The 26,427-nt window shown below is 42.6% G+C and overlaps 1 protein-coding gene across 2 annotated transcripts; it reads left to right on the top strand.

Moving 5' to 3' along the window:
• slc1a9 (solute carrier family 1 member 9) lies at nt 1-22,282 on the top strand. 2 transcript variants are annotated; one of them, XM_010746262.3, is made up of 11 exons: nt 1-180; nt 7,982-8,140; nt 8,904-9,056; nt 9,173-9,426; nt 11,201-11,306; nt 11,398-11,524; nt 13,505-13,738; nt 14,471-14,665; nt 19,050-19,184; nt 19,279-19,723; nt 20,993-22,282. In XM_010746262.3, exons 2-11 carry the CDS (start codon nt 7,987-7,989, stop codon nt 21,176-21,178), a joined length of 1,989 nt encoding a protein of 662 aa, XP_010744564.2. In that variant the 5' UTR covers nt 1-180; nt 7,982-7,986; the 3' UTR covers nt 21,179-22,282. The 2 variants fall into 2 exon arrangements, with proteins under 2 accessions (XP_010744564.2, XP_019111328.2); XM_019255783.2 differs by lacking the exon at nt 1-180 and adding an exon at nt 4,365-4,403.
• Nucleotides 22,283-26,427: the final 4,145 nt, after the last annotated feature.

Raw genomic sequence — 26,427 nt, 5'->3', positions numbered from 1 at the left:
AGAGCGCCCAAGCTGTTGTATTAATCTGCAAATTTTCTCAGATGACGCAAAGACTCTGACTTTGCCTCCCGTCCCCGCTCTCCCCCCTTTCATCTCCACGTCCCTCCTCTCTCTCCTCGCGGCTCTCCGTCCCCGATGCCTCGCTCTTGTCGGATGGGAGACAGCAGCGACACACAGCAGGTAAGCCCGCTCACCTCCTCCTCGCTGACACGTGCACGAGCGTTCGTCGGCGTTGTCGGGGGTCACTTGATTTGTTTGGGGGGCTCGATCATCTGTGATTATTGGCTTGATGTGTATTTACTCCTCTCCAGGGGCGAGGATGGTGTATCACGACTAATGATGTAGTTTTTTTAATCTGCTGTTTGAGCATGTGGGACCTGTGATCAGTTCTCAGCGTTGTTGTAGCTGTCAGAGAGGAGAGGATCAGAGAAATAAGGAGGTTCCAAGACGTCTGCCGGCCAAACGAGAAGATGGATTTACTGTACGCAGGGAATGAGCTGTGTGGAATCCAGCACTGCTGGAGTGAGGAGCGATAGGAAAAATATTTGCAATGACAGATCAAAAAGGAGAAAAGAGGAAAGTTTATAAATAGCAGAGCTTTACGAGGGTGAAGAGAGCAGATGTGATAGACAGTCTGTGCTTAAGGATTTCAAACAACAGATTAATACGCTCAGATTATCGGCCGAGAGAGAAAGAGAGAGAGAGGAGGGGAGGGAGGGTGTGTGCATGACATGTGTGGACACACACACACACACACACACACACACACACACACAGGCGTTTCCTCTCACTCACACTCTCAAATACTGACAGTCACACACACAAATCTCTCTCCTGAAGGTTGCATTTATTTCAGTCAATTAATCAATCAGTGGATCAAAATGAAAAATTCAGTCGTCAAACTCGATGGATGCAGCTGCTGTTCTCTGTTTTATGACTTCATAGTTTAAATCTCTGTATGTTTTGGATGTCACAGCGCTCTCAGAAGTCATACGAGACATTAATCTCACTCGCTGACTCATATTGACACTCTCAGTCTCAATAATAGTATTTAAAAATACTCACAATCACACACACACACAAACAAATGTGTCCCGCCTGAAGCTTCCTGGGCTCAGCTTCCTCTCTGTTTCTTGCCAGACATCCATTTATTGCTAAAATGTTTTAATCAAATCAAAATCAGATGGTTCCAGCTTCTCAAATGTGATGATTTGATTCATTTCATATCATATCGTGAATTAAATTTCTCTTCCACCAAGTTGTTACCATGAGGTCATGGACTTTGTGTCACCAATCTTTACTATCAAAAAAAAACCATTTCATTCCCTCCACCACCCCAAAGTAGTATCAGGCATACTGGTACCAGCAGCATTAAACTAAACACCAAACTAAACTGTCCATGCACCGATGAATCCTCTGTCTTTGGAGATGTTTATTTATTTTCTTTGGTGGATGTGGAATCCGTCGCTATCCGAGCTACGGAGACAAAATACAGAGGAAAAGGCGTCAAGTTGATGAAATTCAGTGTGCAACGGCTGAACATCTTTACAGCCGGAGAACGTAAGAATCACTTCAGTCCTGCAACAATGATGAATGGAAATTTTCTGCAACAAGTAGAAATCCAGAGCCGCAGGTCGTCGACCCCTGATCTATATGATTAACCCGAATAATGGTCAAAGGATTCATCTTACTCGAACTTCATGTCCACTAAATACTGACCAAACATCTCTTTAATGCCAAACGTTAACTCCATTGGTCAAGATAGAATTAAAAAAGGTAAAATAACTTCTTCTGTCTTTTGGGTTTTGGACCGTTAAAGAGATAAACTAGTTGAGCATTTTTAACATTGTATAAATTATGATTAACTGAAAGAAATCCCCAAAACAAACACAAGTGACAGAACATTCTACACCAAACGGTTAGGCTTGATCGTATTTATCAAAATTTTATATTAAATCTAACTCTCCTTTTGTGATATTTAGTTTTAGCTTTCACCAATTCCTCTGACAGAAGTTGTAAAAACAACTTAATATTTAATAACTGCAGTTCAAGTAGTCGCGCTGAAACCAATAAAATAGTTCCAGTAATCCAAAAACAGCTGGTGCAGTGATCGAAGTCATGTGATCTGCGAGACATTAAAACATGTGAGGGCCCGCATCCACCCTCTGATGTACTGAGTGCAGTCCACATCTGATTGACACCGACCCTCGCTGTGAGGGTTAATACACACCAGTTAACCCTCGCGCTGTAGCGATCTGGTAAAGCCATGAGCCACACACGTGTTTGGCGGCAGCTGAGTGCATATGTTGAAGGAATTAGTTAGCACTTGGCTTTGAAGCGCACGGATATTCAGGGGTCTGTGTGAAAGAAGGGTGGGATTAAATCTGATTCAACTTGTAAACTATAACTTTATGTACTTGTACTGTTAGGTACCGCCATAACCCACAGCAAACACAAGCTCCTGGCGGTCCTCCAACACCAGGTTTGGGGTTTGAAGCATTTTTACTGGATCTGAAATCAGTATTGAATAAATCCTTTCAAATTGAGTTTTATCAAATTTAAATGACATTTAAAAAACGGCACAAGTAAGCAGATTTTCTAAAAGATATTTAGATATTTAGGAGCCCGACAGCACACTGTGAACTGGAGGTAGCAGAACAACAATCATGGCAAAAGACAGAGAAAGTAGTTCCTGATGCCAGATTGCATAACTTCTACCAAGTGTAACCGTGTTTGGGTATATGGCACATTAAAACTGGAAAAATTACAAAATGAAGTGTACTTAAAAATGCCTGGATGAATGCTACAATGACTCGTTTACTCGTAGGCTTCCCATCGTCTTCCAGCTGGTGTGAGCTCTGGTGACAGCTTGGAAAGCAAAATAAAAGTCTTTGGAAAAACATTTCGGAGTCGGCGTCTGTCAGCGCACGCCTCATTTGCTCTCATTGCAGAATGCTACACTACATTAATTTCATGATATTGCATTGCCTGATATAGTCAAGATAACCACACACTTAGATTCTCATATGGGTGCATGCTGAGCCGTTATGTTTGTGTATGTGTGTGTGTGTGTGTTTGATACCGGAGCTGATATGCGATGTGAGGAGTGTGTGTTGTACTGCTTCGGTGGCCACCCTCATCTCTGCTGAACGAGGGGAGGATGGAGGAGCGGGGTGCGGATTATATCTCGATCCCTTTGCAAAGCTCACACCAAACAATCAGCGACTGGAAATAATCCTCTGAGACACACAGACACCCACACACTTACAAACACACTCACACTCACACACACATGCAGATACCTTTATGATCTGTAATAACTTCAAGATAGGAGCAATAAAGCCAAGTTTTTTTTATTGTTTGGTACTTTTTACAGGCTAAACTGTCTGAACTGATATAAACGTTACATTTAGAGCAGCGACTAACAATTATTTTCATCCATTTATCTGCTTATAACCAAATTTATTGCATGAAACATTAAAAAACTGTGAAAAAAATATGTCACAACTCCCCAGAGCCCAATGTGACGTCTTTAAATGTTCTGTTTTGTTCAACCAACTACTGATTTTATGTTCTCTAACAGGCTGAAAGCATAAAAATACTGCATTTAGGGCAGCAACTAACTATTATTTCCATCGATTTATCTGCTGATAACCGAATTTAGTGTAGAAAACATTAAAAAAATAGTGATAAATACCTATGACGACTTTCCAGAGTACAATGTATCGTCTTTACATGTCTGGTTTTGGTCAACCAAAGTCTGAAACCCAAAGATGTACTGTAAATTAACACATGACAAAGACAAACATCAGCTGGAAAGAAAGTTTTTGACACTTTTTCACTATTGCTTGAAAAATGACACTGCAAGTCCTGACACATGTGATACACATGCTAGTTCAAGCACATATGGAAACAACAGACCACGTATATTAATCACTGTAGTCTCTACGTGTAGTAGCTACAAAGGCTGGATAAATACGTACAGTCATTCATATTATTATGTTGATTTGTAGCACAGTGATTGAAACTTACTGCACTGTTGAGATCAGAGGCAGGCAGACAGATTGCGAGGGAGGGAGGGGGGAGTTATGACTTTATAGCCAACGTTCATCTGTTTCATCTCTTAAACCAACATCTGTGATTGGCTGCAGACCTGCTCGGATCATTAATGTGGAAGACTATAAGTGCATACGAGGAAGGTGGGGAGGGCGATCAGTGACGAGCCCGTGACAGCCGGAGTACGGAGGTATTTTGTCGTGTCCTGCTCTGATGGTATGTGCACCTTTATCTGCAGCAGCTTGGGCTCATTTACAGTAATCAAAGCCTGCTCTACTGGGAGATTAACTCATCCTGTCATCGCGGGCCTGTCGTCCTGGAAATCATGACGATTAAGAAGATGTGCCGTAAGTACATGGCTGCATGTGGTGACTGATTGTGATGGTTATCGTGCACTGCATAGGTCACCATCACACATCCAGTGGACTACAAGAGTATTTACACTGAGGACCCTGATGTTTATCCATCGTGCCATTACTTTGAAAGTCTCCGTGGGAGACTCTCTCCTGCCTTGCGGCTGTGTTTGGCCCATGAGGGCGCGTAAACAACCACGCCATCACTACCAAGCCAGCGGGAGTTCCTTCCTTGTTTCTTGACCCACTTTGAAGTCCCTCCACCTTCAGCTCTCATCACTAACATGTGTTAGACTGTGCTTCCCTTCAAAGGGGGAATACCTCCTGGTCCGCAGCCTACCTGGCACAGTTGTAATACCTGTGTCATATTGCTAAGAAATCCAGGATTTACTATAAGCTGCATGACCAATGTGAACCGTGTTTGCTGTGTTTTATTAGGGATGCTAAGCTGTGATGTGATGTAACAGGCATGTCCAAGGCCAGTCCTTCCTCTCCTGGCTGTTGCTCTGATACTCTTGTTTCTCATGCTCCTATAAACTGTACTGCGTTAAGTACTTTTCAGGCAAGACATCAGAAACTCCAGCAAGACTGTAAATAGTTTCTGTTTGCCTCAGTTGAAGGGATCCATCAGGACAGCCCAGTAGGAGCTGCTTTCCTAGAGTTCCAGCTACGTGTCGTCTCAAGGCAGTTCTGACATTTCCTGGAGCAGGAAAATAGTCTGTCTGTTGGGGAAGGAAGACAGATTTACAGAGCAGTTTCAGGTCCTTGAGTATGTCCTTGCAGCTTATACTCCCTCCTCACAGGACACATGCTGTTGCTTCATTATTTCAGGGCCTCCATCTGACCTGCTCAGGGAACAAAGGTTTAATATCCAGCTTTCACTGCCGGAGAGGATGACAGTCATTCTTATTTCGACTTAAATACATGTATAGAGAGAAGTTCATGAGCTTTCTAAAGCACTTGTCGTTATTGGATAACCTGCATTGCCAATGGTATTGTTCCAAATCAAGCAAACCAGCCTTTATCCCAGCTTGATGACCTCAACATTATGGTCAAATTTTAAAAAACGCATCTTGTCCATGAGATCATTGTCCGATCAAAAGCTGGGAGGGTGATTAGGCTGCCACAAAACCGGGATGTATTTGGTCGTCTGACGTTACCGAACAATGTCCATGCTGAGAATGACATAAGGATTGAAAAGAGGATTTGTGAAGACTCCAATGGTGGAACACCCTCCCCCTTCATCTCCATGGTTCACTGAGGATTATATCTTTGCAATTGAAACGTAGCGGGACACACTCCGCCCCCAAAAATGTACAATTTTAGATCACGTTGACAATCCGACATTGTGTCTGGACTGGTGGCTGTTGTGCTGAGACTAGAAAGTGGGGCAGAGATATGGCTGAGAGAAAGGAGGTAAAAGCGTGAGAGCAGACTGACCAGTAGGTGATTTTTTCTATCTTTTCTATTGTACTTTGGGGAATGTGTGCAACTATGTCCCTACTGCTTCAAAAAAAAAATGCCATCCACTCAGCTGATGGATTATAATCATGTCTGATTGCAACTGTTTCACACAGTCAGACTGTTTGTAAATCTGACATTCATACATACATAGACAAGGATTTGGCATGGCCGCCGCGCAGCTCTCCAGATGTGTTTATATATGATTAATGTTTAGAGACGGTGGCGGTGGGGTCTCCTCTGTTGAGTAGAAATGTGTAGTGTTATTGGACAGTGGACGCATTCCTTCTCGTTGACTCTTTCTTCTTGTTGAAGGTGATGATTCTGCCTTGGAGGAAAATTTGAATCTTGTGTTGACACACAGGAGCTAAAATAGACTTTGGGGGCGATAATTATAATCAGTTGACAGGTTTATTGGAAAGTTGTTGGCCTGCCCAAAGAGGTGTTTCTGTAGGGTGATGGATCTAAATGATAAACAAATGTTCAATGCACTTTAATGGATGTGGACTTCAGTAAATACAAGAATAGTGTTAGTGAGTTTTTTCTTTCTAAACCACATGTTGTATACATTTTTCTGTATTTAGCGAATTATTCATGATGCTGAATAACATTTGTATGTATTTCATACATAATTTAATCTTTACCATTTTTAGCACTGTGGCAGCGTTGCTTGTTTGGGTCACCACTTTGCTCTAGACTGAAATATTTCAACTCCTGCTTGATGGATTGTCTTGGTCATGACCCCCAGAGGATGAATCTTATAACTTTTAATCGCACCAATTCAAGGTAGAATCTTTTGTTTTTTAGTGAAATATCTCAACAGCTGTTGGATGTGTTGCTTTGAAACTTGGTATACATTTCCATGTTGCCAAGAGGATGAATCAGTTTTAGGGATTCCCAGACTTTCCACCACCACCAGGTTAAAAGTCTAACTTATCCAGTGAAGCATCTCAACATCTATAAGCTGGGTTGCCACAGAATTGTCAGAAACATGACATATATTTATGGCTCCCAGACGCCTCTGGCAAAGTGGTTCTTACTTCACAACCCCCTACAGCCATGTGTAAAAACAAACTCACACAGGGAGACCATGCTTTGCCATACATTCTCAGATTACTGAGATAACTGTTAACATGTATAAAAACAGAGTCTGTAGCCTTATCTCTTGTGTTGACATCACTGAGAGCTGCTTCCTGTCTCTCGTTCCGTGTTGCTTGCCATAATTCCCCGCAAACGTTTGGCAATCTCACAGCTTTGGGGGTCCAAACCCCCGGGCTGTTGGTACGGTTGATGTTTGAAGTTTTGAGTGAAATATCTCAACAACAATTGGAAGAAAATTTTGTGCATTGTGATGAAATTTGGTGCCAACATTCATGTTCGCCTCAGGATGAATTGGTGATTCCATAACCTTTCTTTTCACGTCATCATCAGATCAGAATTTAAACTTGATCGACACGTTTTGACCAAATACATGCAAGCAAAAGACATTTCTATCAGCCTCAGCTGTACTTTGAGTTAAGGGATAAATAACAAATGTTAACATGCAACATATGAACATGGTAGCATGCTGTTGAAGTAGTTTCACACAGCCGCTAGCATGGCTGTAGACTCTTGGTCTTATTCCCCAACTCCAAGACTTTGTCCAGACCTCTATCAGTCCGTCCTGTTGGTCACAGGTGGTCAGACATCCTATGACTCCATCAGCTGTATCTCTTCTTTTATCAGTCACTCATCCATATCTTGTTGTATTTAGATTTCCATTTCGAGGATGATTACAGATCACATCTCTTGAGATGTTTAGCCATCGCCTGCTGTGTTTGGGTTGCCCGAGGTTGTGTTTCCTTACTTCCTTTAGGAACCCAAACCAAATACTCATATACTCATGATTCTGTGTAAATGAGTGGTAGGTAGCCCTCTGCGAACTCTTCCTTTAAGAACAGAATCAGCCACCCAGAATGGCAACAATGTGAGTTCACGCTTTGTTAAGATAGCCTATAAACAACCCAATGTCTTCACTTTTGATTAATCAGTTAAAGAGCTAAGAGTTCATCGTTAATCAACACGAGAGTATTTTCCCAGCAGTAAGTCCATCTCTCCACCCATCTCCACAGGCAGGATGACAAACCAGTCGACAGCCAACCCGTCCAACACAAACAAGGTGAAGGAGAAAGAAGAAAACCAGCGAGATGACAACACGGACATTGCGTATAAAGATGCGGGCCACTGCAGCCGCAACACCCACAATCTGCTGCTGGGACTCACTGTTATGGGTACGCATGGGCTGGGAAACTGTGGGAAACTTGTGCAAGCTGGATTGCAGTCAATATTAAAATAGAATAAAAAATGTTGACTCCAAGAATAATTTGAAAAATCAGTTTTTGATTAACTTTGATATTCCAAACCCGCACAAGGTCAGTTTAAGTTTTATTGTTCAAAAAATATTATAAATATTAACATGCACAATCCTCGATGTGCAGACCTTGTGATCGTTTTCCCATGAGACATCTTAGGCTTGTTGTTGTCTTTAGCCTGCCTCTGTAAACACTTTGGTATGTCTCCGCATAGCTGTGTTCTTTGTCAAAAAAAAAAAATAGACGTGTGTTATTTTTGTCTGTCATTTGTCACTTAGATTTAAACCCCCATTTAAACTCGTTTACATTACAGTACACTGTTCTCATTAGTCAGAGGTCTCTTACATGTCAGATGTACAACAACACTTTTTGGGAGGGGGGAGAAAGAGAAGAAGGCCAGTGAGTTCAACATATCAGCATATGGTTTCTGAAGGACTTGTTGATGATATTTTGTACCAATTTACCAATCAAACCGAGTACGCACATTGGCGGTTATTCAGGATTTTTGACTTCTTGAGAATCTTCAGCTATTCATACCATCATGGGAATCTAAAACTCTGCTGAAACCCAAGATAACGAGCCGCTCTTTGAGGGAACGTGCCAGTTTTGTTATTTTGGTTCAAATTCATCAATCAACAACTACAGTTACACAGAATATTAACTTCTCCTCTCCTTTCTTCAGGTGTTGTCATGGGCACTGTGTTTGGGATGCTGCTGCGGTACATGAAGGTGAAGGACAGCTCCGTGCTCACTATGATTTCCTTCCCTGGAGAAATCCTCATGAGGATGCTGAAGATGCTCATCCTGCCTCTAATCATCTCCAGCCTTATCACAGGTGTGCTCAGCCGCAGAAGTACTTTGAGAGTAATGCTAGTATTTCATCAAGTATGTGAAGCATATTAACTTCAAATCTAGATAGTGCAAACACTGATGGTCATCTGTCTTGTTCAGGCCTGGCTGGTCTAGATGCCCGCTCCAGTGGAAGGATGGGCAGTAGAGCCATGGTGTACTACATGTCCACGACTGTAATCGCCGCCATCCTCGGGGTCATCCTGGTGTTAAGTATCCACCCGGGGAACCCCAAACTGAGGAGAGGCACGTCGAGCACGACCCAGAAGAACCAGGAGGTCAACAGTCTGGACGCCTTCCTCGACCTCATCAGAAACCTCTTCCCGGAGAACCTGGTGCGGGCCTGCTTCCAACAGGTAACGTCAACATCTTTCTTGCACACTATAAGGTTGTAACATCAAAATACAAATCAGTTGTTTAGCCAAATTTGTCAGTCAACAGCTTCCACTGTTATTTTTAGTGTCCACTAACACTAAGTTAAGTTTTATCTCCGTAACATTAATAAGCATTATCCAGTTGAGCTTCAAAGTTGATTTAGGACAGAGTATGTTTAGTATCTGCTCTGGAGCTTTCTACGATATCACTTGATCTTAATCAGCAGATTACGTTATGCTTCCTAAGATCAAGAATGAACTTTGGAGCTCAGGTTTTTAATCCGACATGGATGAGAAGTCTGTCTTGTGCCCAGGAAAAAATGAGATCCGAGCAGCTGCATGACGACGTGATATCATCTGAAGCTCCAAACCTAAAGGGGTCGGGACACCCGCAGGGAGTCAAGAGATTAATCTAAAGGGATGAGAGATGAATACTGGAGTTTTAGTGAAATACTGAAGTGTCTTCAACCTTTAAAGGTTTAAAGTCACAGTTTGATTCAACCGCTCACGTCTCAGAGAGGCTGTAAAGACTTTATGTCAACCTGAAAAGGCCAAAGTTGAATCGTTCGTCTGTACAAGGTATTAAGTGAGCAGCCCGACTGAATGAATGAGCTACAGAGAGTTGTTAACGGCTGATGTGACTCTCTCGAGAATCTGCTCGTCCTCCAAACTTCACAATGTTTTCTACATGTGTCAAACTCAAAGGACCAAAAGGCCAAGGCTACCTTCTGCTCATGCAGGGACCACTATCACTTAGAAAGCTCTTTGCTGTGACTCGTTCAGTCCAAGGTGATCACGTCGGATGCTGTTCATTAAGAGAATAAACAACGAAACCTAGACAAGACAGAAAATATTCAGGCCTCTTTGTTTGAATCCTGCCACCAGGCGAACAGGTAAAATAAGGTGAAACCACACTCCCTGTGCCGGTTACTGGAAATGAAAATGACCCAGAGAACATGTGCGCTCTACAGTTCATGCAGTCCCAGAAGAGACTCGAGACTCTTCACATATTGAGTGCAACATGAAACAAAACCAAATATTTGTTGGCATAAAAATCAAGCTGTTAATTTCTATGTTAATAAATCATTTCTCGAATGGGAATGAAATAAACTGAATGACGATGCTGCCAAACACGAGTGGTCAGCTGGACGAGTCAGTAGACGGATACTGTTCATCCCAGCTGATCATTTGTAACGATAATCCGAGTCGCAATCACGATGCGACAGTTGCCTTTCCCCCTCTTCTTCTTCCTCCCTCTGTTATGCGTGTGTCTGAATGATTAGAAGGAGTTTGTCTGTGTTGAACGGGGCGAGGGTCAGCCCTTCTGCTACTGCTAATCTCTTTACATCTTATTTACCACAGCGATGCACCAGCGCTGCAGAGCAGCAGCTTATAGACTCTTCTTCTCCCTGCGGTATTCTCTGTTTTTCCCCTTCTTCTTCTTCTTCTTCTTCTCTGTTTTACAGCTTCTTTTGTTTGCACTCATCGGGGATTCATTATAGTCATAAAAGGCGTAATTGCTTTTACAGGAAGGACTCGTCCTTCCCCTTTCAACCTTCTTGTTTCTCTTTGTTGTCTTTATGTGAGAATCTCTTGGTCTCTTGTTTTGCCTTTTCTTTAAACACAGATCTGAGTTTATTGTGTCGCCGTCAAGCTTGGCGTGTTTTTGCTCCAGAATTAAGGGTTTTGCTTGAGCTGGATTCACGTCAGCTTCATTATACATCAGTCTGAATGTTGTTTTGTTTCCGCCCTCCAGGTTCAGACGGTGCTGAGAAAGGTTCCGGTCGCGGCACCGAACCAAACTGAGCCCATCATGGTGAGCAGGAAGTCACTGGAGTACAAATGGGGCATGAACGTCCTCGGTGAGTTGCAGGCGGAGGTGATATTTGCAGCTTTGCATCATGAACTTCGCCGCTTTGCTCTGTGACACTTTGCTCTGTGTCCTCCTCAAAGGCTTGATTGGCTTCTTCATCACCTTCGGCATCTGCATGAGCAGGATGGGCGAGCGGGGGAAGGTCATGTGCGACTTCTTCAACATCCTCAACGAGATCATCATGACGATGGTTTCTATGATCATGTGGTCAGTGTCTTTTGTTTGTCCACCCGCACAACATGTGTCTTCTGTTTTCGGGCTGCGTTGCTTTGACATTCTGGAGATACCACACACGGGGGGTCAGCGACAGTGATGGATCAGGCGTGGCATGCGTACGTGAGGCAAATTGTGGGAATGAGCAACACAGCGTCGGACGTGGAAGACTGAGTAGGAGAGAGGGGATAAGGAAAAGGGAGAAAGGGTGTTTGTGAAGGACACAGACAGATGGAAAGAGAAAGAGAGAGAGAGAGGGCTTCCCTGGCACATGCTGGAGTCTGTGGTATGTTGGGGAGTAGCAGGAGCCGGGGCCCGGAACAATGTTGTGGGGTCCCAGGGGAGCCGGGGTGGAAGATCTCCAAAATGTAATGGATCCACAGACGGCAGAGGAGCCACTTGGCAACAGAGCAGAAAGCAGATGCGGGTGGGAGGGACAGCAGGACGTGGAAAGATGCGTGTAAGAGCATGTCTTCAGAGAGCAGTGCACGCCTTGAGGCTTCGCAGGACCCCGGCTCGTCGCGCACAGAAACAGAGTGTAGTGGCACTCAGAGCAGAGACGGGAAGGGGAGGGAGCAGGGGAGGCGGCTGGAAGACAAACAGCAGGATGCTTGTGTCTTGCAGCTCTCCTAGGCCATCTACATGTGCAGCTGGACACCAAAGGAATTGTGTCCTTGTTCGCATCACTCACACAGTATAAACAGATTACTCACGGGCCTATGGAGCCGGCCAAACACAGAGTCCAGTGTATACAAAAACACGTATCATACAGAGAACACATCCATCAAATCATATACAAGGCATATTCCACCAAACAACTGTCACTGAATGCCAGGCTCCAGGGTTCAGCTCGCAGCTGACCCGGGATCGCGGCCCGCTGTCGGGATGAGACCTGCTTTGACTCGTACCGAGTGAGCGGCTTAAAGGGGAACACGGCTTTAATTCATACGTCCCACAGCGGTCTGTATTCATCAGCGGGAACAACTGCACTCCAAAGCTGGAAACCAGAGATCCAAGAATGTGTCGTGCACTCTGGTGGTGAAAACCGCCTCCTTTGACAGTCAATGAAGATTGATTAGGTGTTTGGTCTGACGTTTCACAGACTTTGGAAACAGCAAATCGTTGTTTTCGCAAAAATAATCCTAAAGTGATACACCGATATGCCAGATAATATGCTTTCAGTGTTCAATTTTTCAGCTTAATCTCACAGTTTTGCTTCATTCTTTACTCCAGAAACGTCAGAAAATGCCTCAAAAACCCCAAATATTTTTAATTCACAGTCATATAAAACGGTTTCTTTTGATTGACTGATCGTTTAATTGACTTTCACTCTTAAATTTAACTTTTACACAGATATTAATTATGATTTTTACCATCTCAGATGAAAATATGAAAACTTTGCAACAAATTAAGCAGCAGAGTGGATGACAACATGAAGCCCTCCACTTTCAGTTTTGTATTTTTTAAATTAATCTTTCAATCAATTAATTGATCGATTGATTTTTAATACTTCCAATTATTATATTGATTCATTTTTTTAAAGTAAATTTAGCTTTTTTTCTTAAAAAAGTAAAAATCACAGATATTTAATGATTTCAGTTTTATAAACAAAAGGAAATATTTATTAAAGGTTCATTGTGTAACTTGATTTATTGGCAGAAATGGAATTTAATATGTATGACTATATTTTTATAAACATAAAAACCCTTTATAAAACAAATCATTATGTTTTTATTAACTTCCTTTTTATCTGCCGTGGGTTGAAATTTGCTTGAGAAGTTGAATCGAGACAAAAAATATTCTAAAAAACAAAACAAAACAATGAATCATTGAATAAAAAAAAGGCAGAAAAATAAAGATGAAGTTATATTCCGGCCTGGTGCAGTGATAAAAATAAAGAAAAATACATAACAGAGGCTTTTAAATAATAAATAAAAGGTCATGAAGAATAATACAGCTCTCTAATGTGTTCAGGTACTCTCCTGTCGGCATCGCCTCTCTCATCGCGGGGAAGATCGCGGCCATCGGAGACCTGGAGGTGGTGGCCAGGCAGCTGGGTATGTACATGGTGACCGTCATGGTGGGCCTGGTGATCCACGGCGGCTTGATCCTTCCTGCTATATTCTTCGCCACCACCAGAAAAAGCCCCCTCACTTTCTACACTGGAATCTTCCAGGCTTGGATCACGGCTTTGGGCACCGCCAGCAGGTAGGACAGCCTGCAGGATGTGTGTGTTTCACTGCTTGGCCATGTGTTAACACATGTGTGTCACATGTTTCTTTTACAACATCTATTCCTCCAAGCAGCTGCTGTCGTTACTATGACTGATCGGCGTGGCCTGCTCCTCGCTTTCAGCTATTTGGGTTAAATCTGAGGAGGATGGAGGCGAAATTCTTCTTATTTACGCCAATGAACCGACACATCAGGACAGCGGAGCCAAATGTGTGTGAGCGCAGGCTATCATAGACAAAGTCCATGTCAGACGGATCCTGTGTTGTAAACGTCTAAGCCTCGGGATTAGTCGTCACCAGCCAAACCGGCCCTGCTGTATCCTGCCTCGGCTCGGCTCGGCTTGGCTCAGCCTGCCTGAGATTCAGTGCTGCTGCTGCAACCAACTGTCATTTTGGCACATTACCGAGGCTTTAGTGAATATGGATAATCCCATCAACGTTTTCTCTAATTATATTATGACCCGAGCTTAGCAGAGCTGGGAATCAAATTCCTTTAATTCACATGTCGGAGGATTGCAACAGTGGCCTGCACCAGCTGCTCGGCGGAGGCTCAGATTTCCTCTTTCTTTTTTCTTCTCTTCACCCCATCACCTCCCTCCTCACCTCTGCACTTCAGCCTTTCACCACCTGTCCACCTATCTGATGTCTTTCAGCAGACACTTTTGCTCCTGCTCTGTGAACATCTACACCTTTTTTTTTTGTCTCTCAGCGCGGGGACGTTACCTGTCACCTTCCGCTGCCTGGAGGAAAACCTGAAGATCGACAAGCGAGTGACTCGCTTCGTGCTGCCCATCGGCGCCACCATCAATATGGACGGCACCGCGCTGTACGAGGCCGTGGCGGCCATCTTCATCGCGCAGATGAATGACATCACGCTGGACGGCGGGCAGATCGTCACTGTCAGGTGAGTCATGTTGTGTTCTGAAGTTTCACACCTTAAAAATCTAAAAAACAACTCAACATATGTTCTATATTTTATTGTGTTGGGCATTATCCCAAAGTTTCTAACATTATTCAAACCCAAACAAATCCATAAGTTTATTCAAGGTAAAGGTTTTTGTTTGTCACATCTCCTTTACCCCCTCGTGTTGCTAAAACACGGTATGCATCCAAGAGCGAGGAAGGAAGTCGGCGAACGCAACTAAATATAACATTAAGAAAGTTAGGATCCCACAAAGGATCATATTATATAATGATTTAATTTGAGAAAACCAAGTGAAGTGAAGCTGAAGTGCCAAAAACTGCAGTTCCTCAAACGTCCACTTGAGGCTGGCTCCAGAAGTGAGTCAGTCTCCATAAGTCCCCATGTTCAAATGTCCAACTTAAATAAGTCACCAACGAACGGCAGCCAATAAACCAAACAGGGCCAATTAACTCGGTGTGACTGAACACGAGTTTCTGTGATAAGAACAGACAAATCTGATATTTGAGCTTTACATTTTCTGCCGACCTCTACATATATCCCATTAAAGTTTTAATCCTACACATTAATTAGAGACGACCCAGCCCAGCTCGCAGCAGCTCGGCTGATCCGCACGCTGCGTGCACACGCCTGTCTTTGGCGGTTCCTAGTCTTTCCATTGTCGGCATGCTGCTTGAAATACAAATGTGAGGATTTAAGGGATGAGTGAGATGAAGTGAAATTCATTTAATGAAGCTTTGTGGACTTTTCTTCAGCTCGTGAGTGAAAAGACGTCTAAACTCGACTACGCTTTGTTTTAGATTATAATCTTGATCTTAACGTGATTCCCATGATCAGATTTTCAACATGTAACAGGCTCTTCGGGATATCCTGATGATATCTCTTGGCAAAGGGAGTTGAAAAGTATAATCCTTTAATTACAGCGTTATTATCAGTGTTTCCTCCTTTCCTGACTGAGGAGTGCGACATAAATAAAGTGGACTTTAGTTTAGTTCATGTGTGAAACATTAGACATCAGTCTCAGTTGTGCCTTATTGTATTGTGCTTATTGTAAGCAGCAACCTCCGTGTCTGTGAAGTGAAGCCAATGCAGAAATGCCACAAACTGCAGTTCCTCTAACGTCCACTTGAGGCTGGCTCCAGAAGTGAGTCAGTCTCCATAAGTCCCCATGTCCAAATGTCCAACTTCACAGCAGAAATAAACATGTTTACAGCCTGGTACAAAAAACAGTTTTGGTCTCTGTAGCTAATTTCCCCGTTCATGACAACTGTGCTGAGGGTGAATTTATATACAACTCACCTGTTCACATTATATTAAGGCTTAAAGTTATGCAGGGTTAAGAGCGTGGACGCTTTGATTGACAGGTGGGCGTCATTGCAGGTGGCTTGTTTGAGCAACCAGGTTTCATTTGGGATGCCTCAGGTCTGCAGATGATCCACGTCTTTGCGAGCGCCGGATATTTTGAGCTTCAAAAATGCTTTTGGGTGACATCACATATAAGCTGTGCATCCTCTCTGCTGTCTCTGCAGAAATTACATACTGTGCCTTTAAATTAGTGCTTCCTAACCCCCAGGCTGCGGACCAGTACTTATCCATGTAATATTTTGCTGCTTATGTGTTTCTATAGAAGAGATAAGAGGCCTAATATGTCCAGAATCTCTGAGCATGCATTCATTTAAAAAATATATATAACTACTGCTTGTACGTACCTGTCTTTAGCTGAGATCTGATGTGAGCTCAGAGACGCTTTAACACTTCAGCAGATGAATGTGGAAGCAGAGCAGAGTGAAGCTCAAACATCAGAGTGAAGGCACAATAAGAAAAAAACATGTTTTTAATCCATCCATTCTCATCGTGGATTATTTAATCACCCACAAATCTAATTTAGCTCAGACAACAACAGCTCTGTTAACTTTGCTCTGCAGGGATTTGTTGATCTGAAACAGACGAAATACTTTTAAACATCATGTGTTTGAGACATGAAATGTCACGAGCTATTTGTTGTTCATAACTCTTGTTTACAGCATCAGCTGATTGTAGCAGGTTAACAGGAGGCGTCACATGATACACTTGATGCAAAGACCACACAGCGTTTTAAAATCCAAGTCGCATTAAGAGATTCCTCGTGTGTGTATTTATGCAGCCAAAGCAAGAAAATTAGAGCGTCAACAAAACTCGAAAACGTTTTTATCAGTTGGAGTCGGCGATGAGCGGCAGCCTAAACCTCTGTGTGAATGCACTTAGGATGTTACGAGATATTCGTCTCTCATTTCTGAGGTTTTGGCAAAACGTTTCTGTCTGATTGGAAACAGTCCACTTGGATCCGACTCTCCCTTTTGTTGCCGCGGGTTACAAATGATGCTCAGCTCTTTGATGGTTGTTTATTGTGTGTCTTTCATCAGCGGGCTGTTTTCCACCAAATTCCGAAATCTAATTTTCGAAAAGCTTCTATACGACTGTTGTATCATGTGCGGCAAAAAAAGCGACGTCCAAATCAGATCCATGTGTTGTGTGTGAATGTTTCACTTAATCTCCCACACACACAGTGGGGTGATAATTAGCGCTGCAGTTTGTCAAAGACGATTGAGATGTAACGCAGAAGTCTGAGATCAAATGAGCAGCACGGTGCGGTAAACATCACGGTGTCCAAACTGGCCTGCAGTCACATCTGGGACCAACACGAACCGATAGTTCCTCTAATTTCAGACATGTCATGGCAAGCAGCATTCTTCAGAGCATTAAAGATTTAAGTCTGAAAAGAAGTCAGGAAACATTAAAGGATTTTGTTATGTTGCGGACAGAAGAACGTGAAATAAACATTTCCCTTCCGCTTTTTTTTCTCATACAAAGGTTGCATGATGTGGTCAGATTAACACATGTAAATACCAGATTGTTTGCTGTGTGGCCCGGTTCTGCAACCGTAAACCACAAACGTTTTACCACATCTGTGTACTCCACAAATCCGTGCCCTAAACACAGTTGTCAACTCTCATAAACGGCGAAAGTTTTAGGCCGAGTAGGGTTTTATTTTCATCTGCGTGTTTCTACAACGTCAAAGGAAACCTGTATTAAATCTATGATGATCCTTTAAAGGTGCAATGTGTAATTCCTGGCTTCATTTCAGCTCCTCCCACCCTCGATAAGACGACACTGTTGGAGATTTTTTAGAGTCAGACACTCAAAAATGTATAACAAACTTTTTGTACCAGGCTGTAAACATGTTTATTTCTGCTGTGAAGTTTGGGGACTTATGGAGACTGACTCACTTCTGGAGCCAGCCTCAAGTGGACGTTTGAGGCCACGGAGGTTGGTTACAAGATACAAGCATGCTCATTTAAATAGACATCTCTGACGTAATGCCGAAGTGCCACCTCTTCACACTCTCTTGAATGTGTGTAGCATCTCGTTTAATAACGCTGTAATTAAAGGATTATACTTTTCAACTCCCTTTGCCAAGAGATATCATCAGGATATCCCGAAGAGCCTGTTACATGTTGAAAATCTGATCATGGGAATCACGTTAAGATCAAGATTATAATCTAAAACAAAGCGTAGTCGAGTTTAGACGTCTTTTCACTCACGAGCTGAAGAAAAGTCCACAAAGCTTCATTAAATGAATTTCACTTCATCTCACTCATCCCTTAAATCCTCACATTTGTATTTCAAGCAGCATGCCGACAATGGAAAGACTAGGAACCGCCAAAGACAGGCGTGTGCATGCAGCGTGCGGATCAGCCGAGCTGCTGCGAGCTGGGCTGGGTCGTCTCTAATTAATGTGTAGGATTAAAACTTTGATGGGATATATGTAGAGGTCGGGCAGAAAATGTAAAGCTCAAATATCTGTGCGTTCATGCTGAGAGGACAGAGAGCACACACAAACACTTAAACAGGCAGATTTGTTCTTATCACAGAAACTCGTGTGATCGCTTTCAAGGATCTGGCACGCCGAGTTAATTGGCCCTGTTTGGTTTATTGGGTGACTAAGAATGTTGAATCAGCAGCAGTTGGTGAATCAGTGATTATCCACCGTTAAGTGTGTTTTCTCTTTTGTCTGGCGGCGGAAAGTGAAAGTTTCACGGCGCCAGTTGCAGATTTTTTAATTTTTTTTAATTTTACGAGCTTATTCTCAGTTTACATTCCAAAAATATAAGATGACACGTGTTCGGCAGCTTCACGGTGCTGTGAAAATGTTTGTCTGCTTTGCTTATCGTCGTCTTAGCCGGATTAAAAACTCAAACCACTGACAAATGACTTCCTCTCACGCATGCACAGAACATACGGGCGCCTGCTTTCCTTCACTTCTGCATTCTTTGTGGTGTGTTCAAGTGCAACATGTAAAAAAAAGAGCATGTGTTTTCCTCCCCAGTATGACTGCCACCCTGGCCAGTGTTGGAGCTGCCAGTATCCCCAGTGCTGGACTGGTTACCATGCTGCTGATCCTGACCGCCGTGGGGCTGCCTACTCAGGACATCAGTCTGCTCATCGCCGTCGACTGGCTGCTGTGAGTCAGGTGTCTGATAGTTGGAGAGTGTATGTGTGAGGGGTGTGTGTGTGGTTATTTCACCCGCCAACACTGATACTGTTTGTCCACCCAGTGACAGAATGCGTACCTCCATCAATGTGGTGGGCGACTCGTTCGGTGCCGGCATCGTGGACCACTTGTCCAAGGCGGAACTCGCCGAACTGGACGCGGCAGAAATGCAAATCCTCCCGCCAGAGGAGGAGCTCGATTTCATCCCCCCGCCCCCCATCCTCACGGAGATGGACCTCGTCGACCCTTTCAAACCGCCCGAGCTGCCGCCTCGCTCCCCCCGCCCGCCCAAACTCAACCACCACGGTCACGTCCTCTCCCAGTCCCACTCCATCACTTACTCACCGTCCCGTTCTATCCGGTCTCCATCGCCACGTTCAATCCGCTCTCCCTCTCCGCGTTCCGTCTGCTCCCATTCTCATTCCCCTCGGCCTTTCCGTACTCATTCTCCACGCCTCCTCCACAGGACGGAGCCGGGCTACTGCGCCCTGCCCAGCCACGATAACCAGGTATGTACCCACTGCTGCTTGATGCTCCTCTACGATACGACTTTAAGCTTTGAAGAGATACACCTGCCTGATGGTCAGTTAAAGGTTCTCTATGAAACATTCATAAAAACCTTTGACTTGCACGTAGAACTTTACTATCCGTAACATTCCTACGTTCTGTGTGGACGATTGGCTCCATGATACTTTACAAATCAGCCAACACCATGGAAGCAACCAATGCCAGACAACTGCAACTAACAAGCATGTTAACCAACCCAGCAACACTGCATGTATTCACCCAGCCAACAAAGTAACCTGCAAAAGGCCGAGCCAGGCCGAGCCAGGCCAGGCCAGGCCAGGCCCCGGGAGTCAGAGCAGTTCACCTTTATTAACAAGCAAGGAAATGTTAGTCAGTTAAAACCACAATATTACAACATATCCCACACTCTTTGCTGTAATATTAGTTTTTACTTCAGACTCTGGTCTTTTTGAGGTGGTCCACAGGACTCAGGTCTCATTTCTTAAGTTAGCATTAGGAATATGAAGTGATTAAAACATAAAATGAACATCAGAATCATTTCAAGAAATGACTGAAGTGCTTTAAGATGCAGTGATACAGTAACAGAAGACTTTATGAAAACTCTTTAGCATGTGCTGCGTCCCATTTCAAGGCTCACCACCAAAACATTGGATAGGTTGTTGAATATTCTTGTATCCTGAGCTGTTGGACAGTTTGATACCTTAGAAGCAGACAGGAAACTTGGTGGACAGAGATGGGAACATGACATCCTCAGCCTCAGTCATGCAGCATGTGCAGTAACCATTAAGATATTTCAGTCAGACCGCTCATGATAGGAATGTTTAATTGCAGCAGCAGCAGCAGCATACATTTAGAGTTTGGCGTCCAGGCTCCGACCACATCACTCACAGATATGTAAACATAGATATTGAGGAGTGATGAGCAAATATCCTAAACCTCCCTGTGGAGCCTGCAGCCAGAAATGGCATTAGCAGCTTAAATAGACCGCCGAATTGGGACGGTGTGTGTGGATTGGATGATGTGCAGCAGCTCAAGTTTAAGGCTTATATCTTTAAAATGTGTCAACCTAGAGGAAAGAATCTTAATATTCTTAATATTTAATAACATTTCTAAGATAATAATAGATGATAGTGTACTCAGCGTGCATGTATGTTAAGTTTTAGTTCTCTTCAACATTTATCGCATGTGTAAAATTCACCTTCTTTTTTAGTCATCGAGTATAAAACACGTGTTCTCGTTTTGTGCCTCAGATTCCCACGATGCATCGCTCCAGCTACAGAGAGCGAGACCGCGAGCGGGACCGGCTGAGGCGGGAGAGCGAGACAGAGGAGGAGGAGGAGAGAGAGAGGGCTCTGGGCGAAGTGAGCGACGGCGAGGAGAGCGATGACACCGCCTACGACCGGAGGCACGTCATCCCGCTGGGCGACCTGCCGTGATTGGATTGAAAATCTTTCAAAGTCTCCCTCCCTCCTCCCCTCCGTCGATTAGTTTTCCATTTCACACATTTCACAGCAGCTCCACCAGATTCAGGTGGAGGTGGAGGTTCACAGGCTGCTTTCATTCTGACGTAGTTTGAGTTCACTGCTCTCGATTAGCAGATCCGTTAAAGCTTAATTTGAGCTTAATGTGCATAAATATTAATATGTTGCCATGGCAACACCGTGTATTATTCCTTAGAAGAGTCCCTTAAAAATCAGGCCTGAGACTTCTGATCTTTTCTGCACCAAGAGAGCTTAATATGGAGATCTGTGTTTCATTTTCCTTTTTATAACTGTCTTGGTTTTGAATCCTCCCGTCTGTCTGAACCTCGTCACATTCGCCTGATAGGAGAGAAAATGTGAGTTTGCTCTTGACGGTGTCGAGGCCGCCTCTTTACCAGCCTCTTAACGCACAACTATAAGAGTTATCAGTCAACTTAACCTCAGATCCTTCCTCTTCTACTTTGATTCTCCTGGCAAGAAGTGAAAATTATTCAACTTAAAGGAGCAGTTGCACATTTAGAAATACACTTTTTCTCCAGCAGAGGAGAAAAACTCACTCATCAACAGTTGCGTCTCTTATCCAAGCGTAAAAATGCCAAACTCTTTCTTGGCCGAGAGCGGAAGATTCCTGAAGTCTCCGCTGGTTACCTGCCAACTGGTGTCCGCTGACAGACAGTCCAGCACTTAACAACAACACAACTTGTTTTTACACTTCAGCGTCTGTACGAGTTAAACAAACTAAATACACCATGTCAGCTAATAAGTGTTGAGAGGCGGATTTACATGCCGAGTGAAACTTAAATATTCGGTTCTCCGATTACCAGCGTTAGAACAGAGGTTAAAAAACAGTCGAACTTACCAGGGATCCAATTTTCACCAAAATAATGGTGAATGTGAGGGTGCAAATAATTAAGAAGCTACAAACAGTCGAGCCATTTACACTGGATAGATTTAATAACCAATGATAATTATGCATGAACTTTTTCATCAATCATTAACGCATACAGGCTAATAACAGAGTATATAAATAGGTTAATACGGTGAAATAAAAGTCGAATAAATTAAATAGGGTTAAAAAGGTTGAAGACTCCTGGTTTAAACATTTTCTTTCAAAATGTTGCAGTCTTTTGTTAAATCTTTCTAAATTAATAAATCAAATTAAACATTAAATATTTCCTTCGCATACCATCAGTGATGGTGTGTAACAGTTTGAGAGTCATTGTGCTAAGCTAAGCTTCATATTTATCACACTGTATTTCCCAAAATGTCTTTTAAAGGTCCGGTGTGTCAGATTTAAAGGGCTCTATTTAGAAAATATGCATAACTCCTATCGTTTTCATCAGTGTATAATCACCTGAAAATAAGAGTTATTATGTTTTTGTTAGTTTGAATGAGTCTTTTATATCTACAGATGACCACCATGTTTCTACAATTTTACACACCGGACCTTTAAATGACAAAATGCAACCAGCAGACATTATCTTTCTTGCAGCTCTCTGTGCTCTTCTTTGCACGTCACCTCATTTCTCTCCATCAGCGGTCACTCTTGACGTTGTCTATATTATCTATGTTTTGTATCTTCTCGTTGTGGTCTGGTGTCTGAAACGATGAGCAATAGGCAAGATGCTGTTTTCATTTTGTTGTATGTTTAAAATTTATTTCACATTTTGCTGTAAAATAACTTCATCAAACTGCCTCCCTATGTCCTCGAGTCTTCACTCAGATTCACAGGTCCAGGTCGTGTGTAAATTGTATGTAATAAAAAATCTTAGAGATTTATTTAAAATAACTGCACTTCTTTTGTGTTTTCTTCTCTGCCGATTAAGTAACTTGCACAATCCGCGGAGGGATTTGCAGTCGAAAGAGGGACACGCGTCAGTGTTTGGTAACTAAAGACTCGCGGGGGGGGGGAAATCCTGCAGACAAAGATATTACTGGTTGGAAAAGTTGTAACAGACACACAGACAAAATGCACACATTATCATCAGAGATATCAACACACTTAATCCTCTCAAAGAAGAGTTAGAGATGGGCAAAGGCAGGAGAGAGTGAGGGATGGGAGAGGAATGGAAGGGCGGCAGATGGCCAGAAAGACGTCAATCCGTTTCATTCTTCCCAGACAGCATAAGGGCGCTGTGGGTAATTGCAAGCAGGACTGACGTGAGCCTCGGGTCCCTGCACGTCAGAGAGGGGAGAGTCGGGTTAGGTAAGGAAGAGAAAAGGGTCAGCGCTCAGCTGGAATCTGTAAATCCGACGTTGGCGTCGAGGTTTGTTTGAAATTGCAACGTGAAATTTAAATTTTTGTGATGATTAGTGTCTGAAACATTAATCTGTCCTGTAGCATGAGAGAGAGAGAGAGAGAGAGCTGCCCCTCCAACACATGACATGAGGATATCACAGCATCAGGGAGGGGGTCAGCAATTTAATCACTGCAGTCATTGAGACGAGTGTGTGTGTGTGTGTGTGTGTGTGTGTGTGTGTGTGGGTGTGTGTTGAGGAGCATCATCTGCTCCTAAACTCGGTTTTCATCAGTTCAGCTCAACAATATTCATCACTCTTTGGTTATTATCGTCATCAAACGATGAAACTGTCTAATTTTAATGACAGTAACATTTTGTAATTTGCTGTAAAAGAGGTTTATTATATTTTTTAAATTGTCTGACAGCTAATGACACTGATACGCTTTAAAAACGCTTTAGTTAAGTCAAGTGAAATATATCTAATGTTTCTGATGTTTTTTTATTGTCAACAACTTTATAATGTAACTGATCAAGGGTTCACAATTTATTTATTTTTCTGGGCAAATCATTTGATTGTTTTGTCAAAAAATATGCTGTTTCCTAAAAAAATATATGATTTAAAGCTTTCTGCATAACTTTAAGCCTTAATATAACCTGAACAGGTGAGTTGTATATAAATTCACCCTCAGTACAGTTGTCATGAACGGGGAAATTAGCTACAGAGACCAAAACAGTTTTTTGTACCAGGCTGTAAACATGTTTATTTCTGCTGTGAAGTTGGACATTTGAACATGGGGACTTATGGAGACTGACTCACTTCTGGAGCCAGCCTCAAGTGGACGACAAGAGGAACTGCAGTTTTTTTAGCACTTCTGCATTGGCTTCACTTCACAGACACAGAGGTTGCTGCTTAGAATTACCAAAATAGTTGGCAGTGAATCTTCACTAATCAGTCAACAGACGAGCTCTAAATGAATCATGTTATTGATTTAAGGTACAACTGAGACTGCTGACTAATGTTTCACTCATGAACTGAACTAAAGTCCACTTGATTTATGTCGCACTCCTCAGTCAGGAAAGGAGGAAACAAACTTCAGTGCAGTGAAAATAATGATGACAGTCAAAGTAAACCGTCACACAGAGACAGAAGTCTTTGGCCAGATCTCTCGGAAAACAAGACTGAGACAACACTTCAAAAACAAATTTCAGGAATTTAAAGTCAGTGCTGTACTTAACAGGCAGTAGAGATAATAATGGACGTAATGTGCTTTTTCTTTTTTGAGGGAAATTACAGGATAAAGTAGCCATGGGATCATTTTATCAGTGAAATATATTTAAATTAAAGAGTAAAGTCTAAAATAAGTTAAGACTTAAAATATAACCCATTCAGAAATCTCATTTTTCCTCCCTGGCCCAGAAACTAAACTATGTCTTTGGATATCGTGGAATGAAAATATAATAATGTAAGTCATCTGGATCATATGGCAAAAATGAACACGATCATTCCAAGATGTAAATGTTGCGTGTGGTCACGCTCAGGTCTTTTATGTCACATTAGTGTAAATCAAACCCACTGACAGCAGGACTGACGCAGATGTTTGTGCAGTGGTGTTTTGTAAAAACACAGTCTGACATCTAGAGGCGGGATCACTCATCACACGAGGCCGAGGCACACTGACACTGCACTATCCGCCGCGGACCACCCTCTAATAACGCCGTGTACACGCCTCATGATGCTTTTAAAAAGATGTTTAGATCTGAGTGCTCATCATCACATTCTCCCCGGGTCGCCGCACACGGAGAGTCATGTGGAAGGAATTCAGAGATCCGTGACATGACTGATTAAATATGATCTTTATTAAATAAAGTAAGATATATATATATATACAAATACATCTGTTCTCAGGCAGGATGCCCTACATTCACACGACTTATAAAAGTTTAAAAGTGTTTAACCTCAATACAAAATCTTTAAGAATTAAACATTCGGTAAACTTTAAGCTTCACAGGGACACAAAAAAAGTATAAAAATCTCACTAAAAACACACAAAAAACAGTTTCTTTGCAGCTTATCCATATTCATAACAAACAGCTTAAACAGTTTCTTTGCAGCTTATCCATATTCATAACAAACAGCTTTGACAAAACGTCAGTCTTTTGCGTGATATGTAACATTTAGTTTACAGTTTACAGCACAGCACATGATTTATTACTTTCTAGGGCTGGGAAACTAATTCTCATAGTGCATAAAACACCTGAAAAATGTAGATACTTCTTCTTCTGCAGTCGTGATATGACCATGAAGCAGTCTGGCTCTGATTTACGACTTTGTCTGCAGCACTAGAGATCATAAAGGATGGCTGTCCCACTGGAAACCATGTTATATACTGTGGTGTGTACTGTATTATCTCCCGTACAGCTGGACAGTGTATAGTAGGATTACTTCACAGAGCTGATCCGAGAAGTATCAATACGTACAAAGACACACACACACACACACACAAGAAATGACCGTTTATAGCAAATCCAGATCTGACAGAAAACTCTGAAAGAATCAGAGCAGCAACAAAGACTGAAGGAAGAACTAAACCCCCCTAACAAACACATACATGAGCATTCATTATGAGACCAAGGGAGGTAAAAATGATGGATGAAGCAAGTCCATAAATCAGCCACTGATTATGAATCGGGTGATTTGAGATGTAACATACGGAAGCCCTCAGCGGTCATACATTCATACATTTTAATTTCATAAGCAATATCAAGATAACAAAACTTTATTTTCCTGAAATAACAACATGATTGATTCAAGATCTCGAGTGATGATGATGATTTAACAGACTTCAACGACTACTCAAATTATTTCTGTTGTTATCTCGGGAAATCAGTGTTTCAATAACTTGAAACCTCGAGAAAAAACATTTGTTATTTCAAGATAAATAACTTCTCAAGACAGCGGAGGAA

The sequence above is a fragment of the Larimichthys crocea genome, chromosome XII (genome assembly GCF_000972845.2).
Source record: "Larimichthys crocea isolate SSNF chromosome XII, L_crocea_2.0, whole genome shotgun sequence".
NCBI classification, from domain to species: domain Eukaryota; kingdom Metazoa; phylum Chordata; class Actinopteri; family Sciaenidae; genus Larimichthys; species Larimichthys crocea.
Note: the sequence above shows the minus strand (reverse complement) of the source record. Positions and strands in the feature narration are given on the sequence as shown.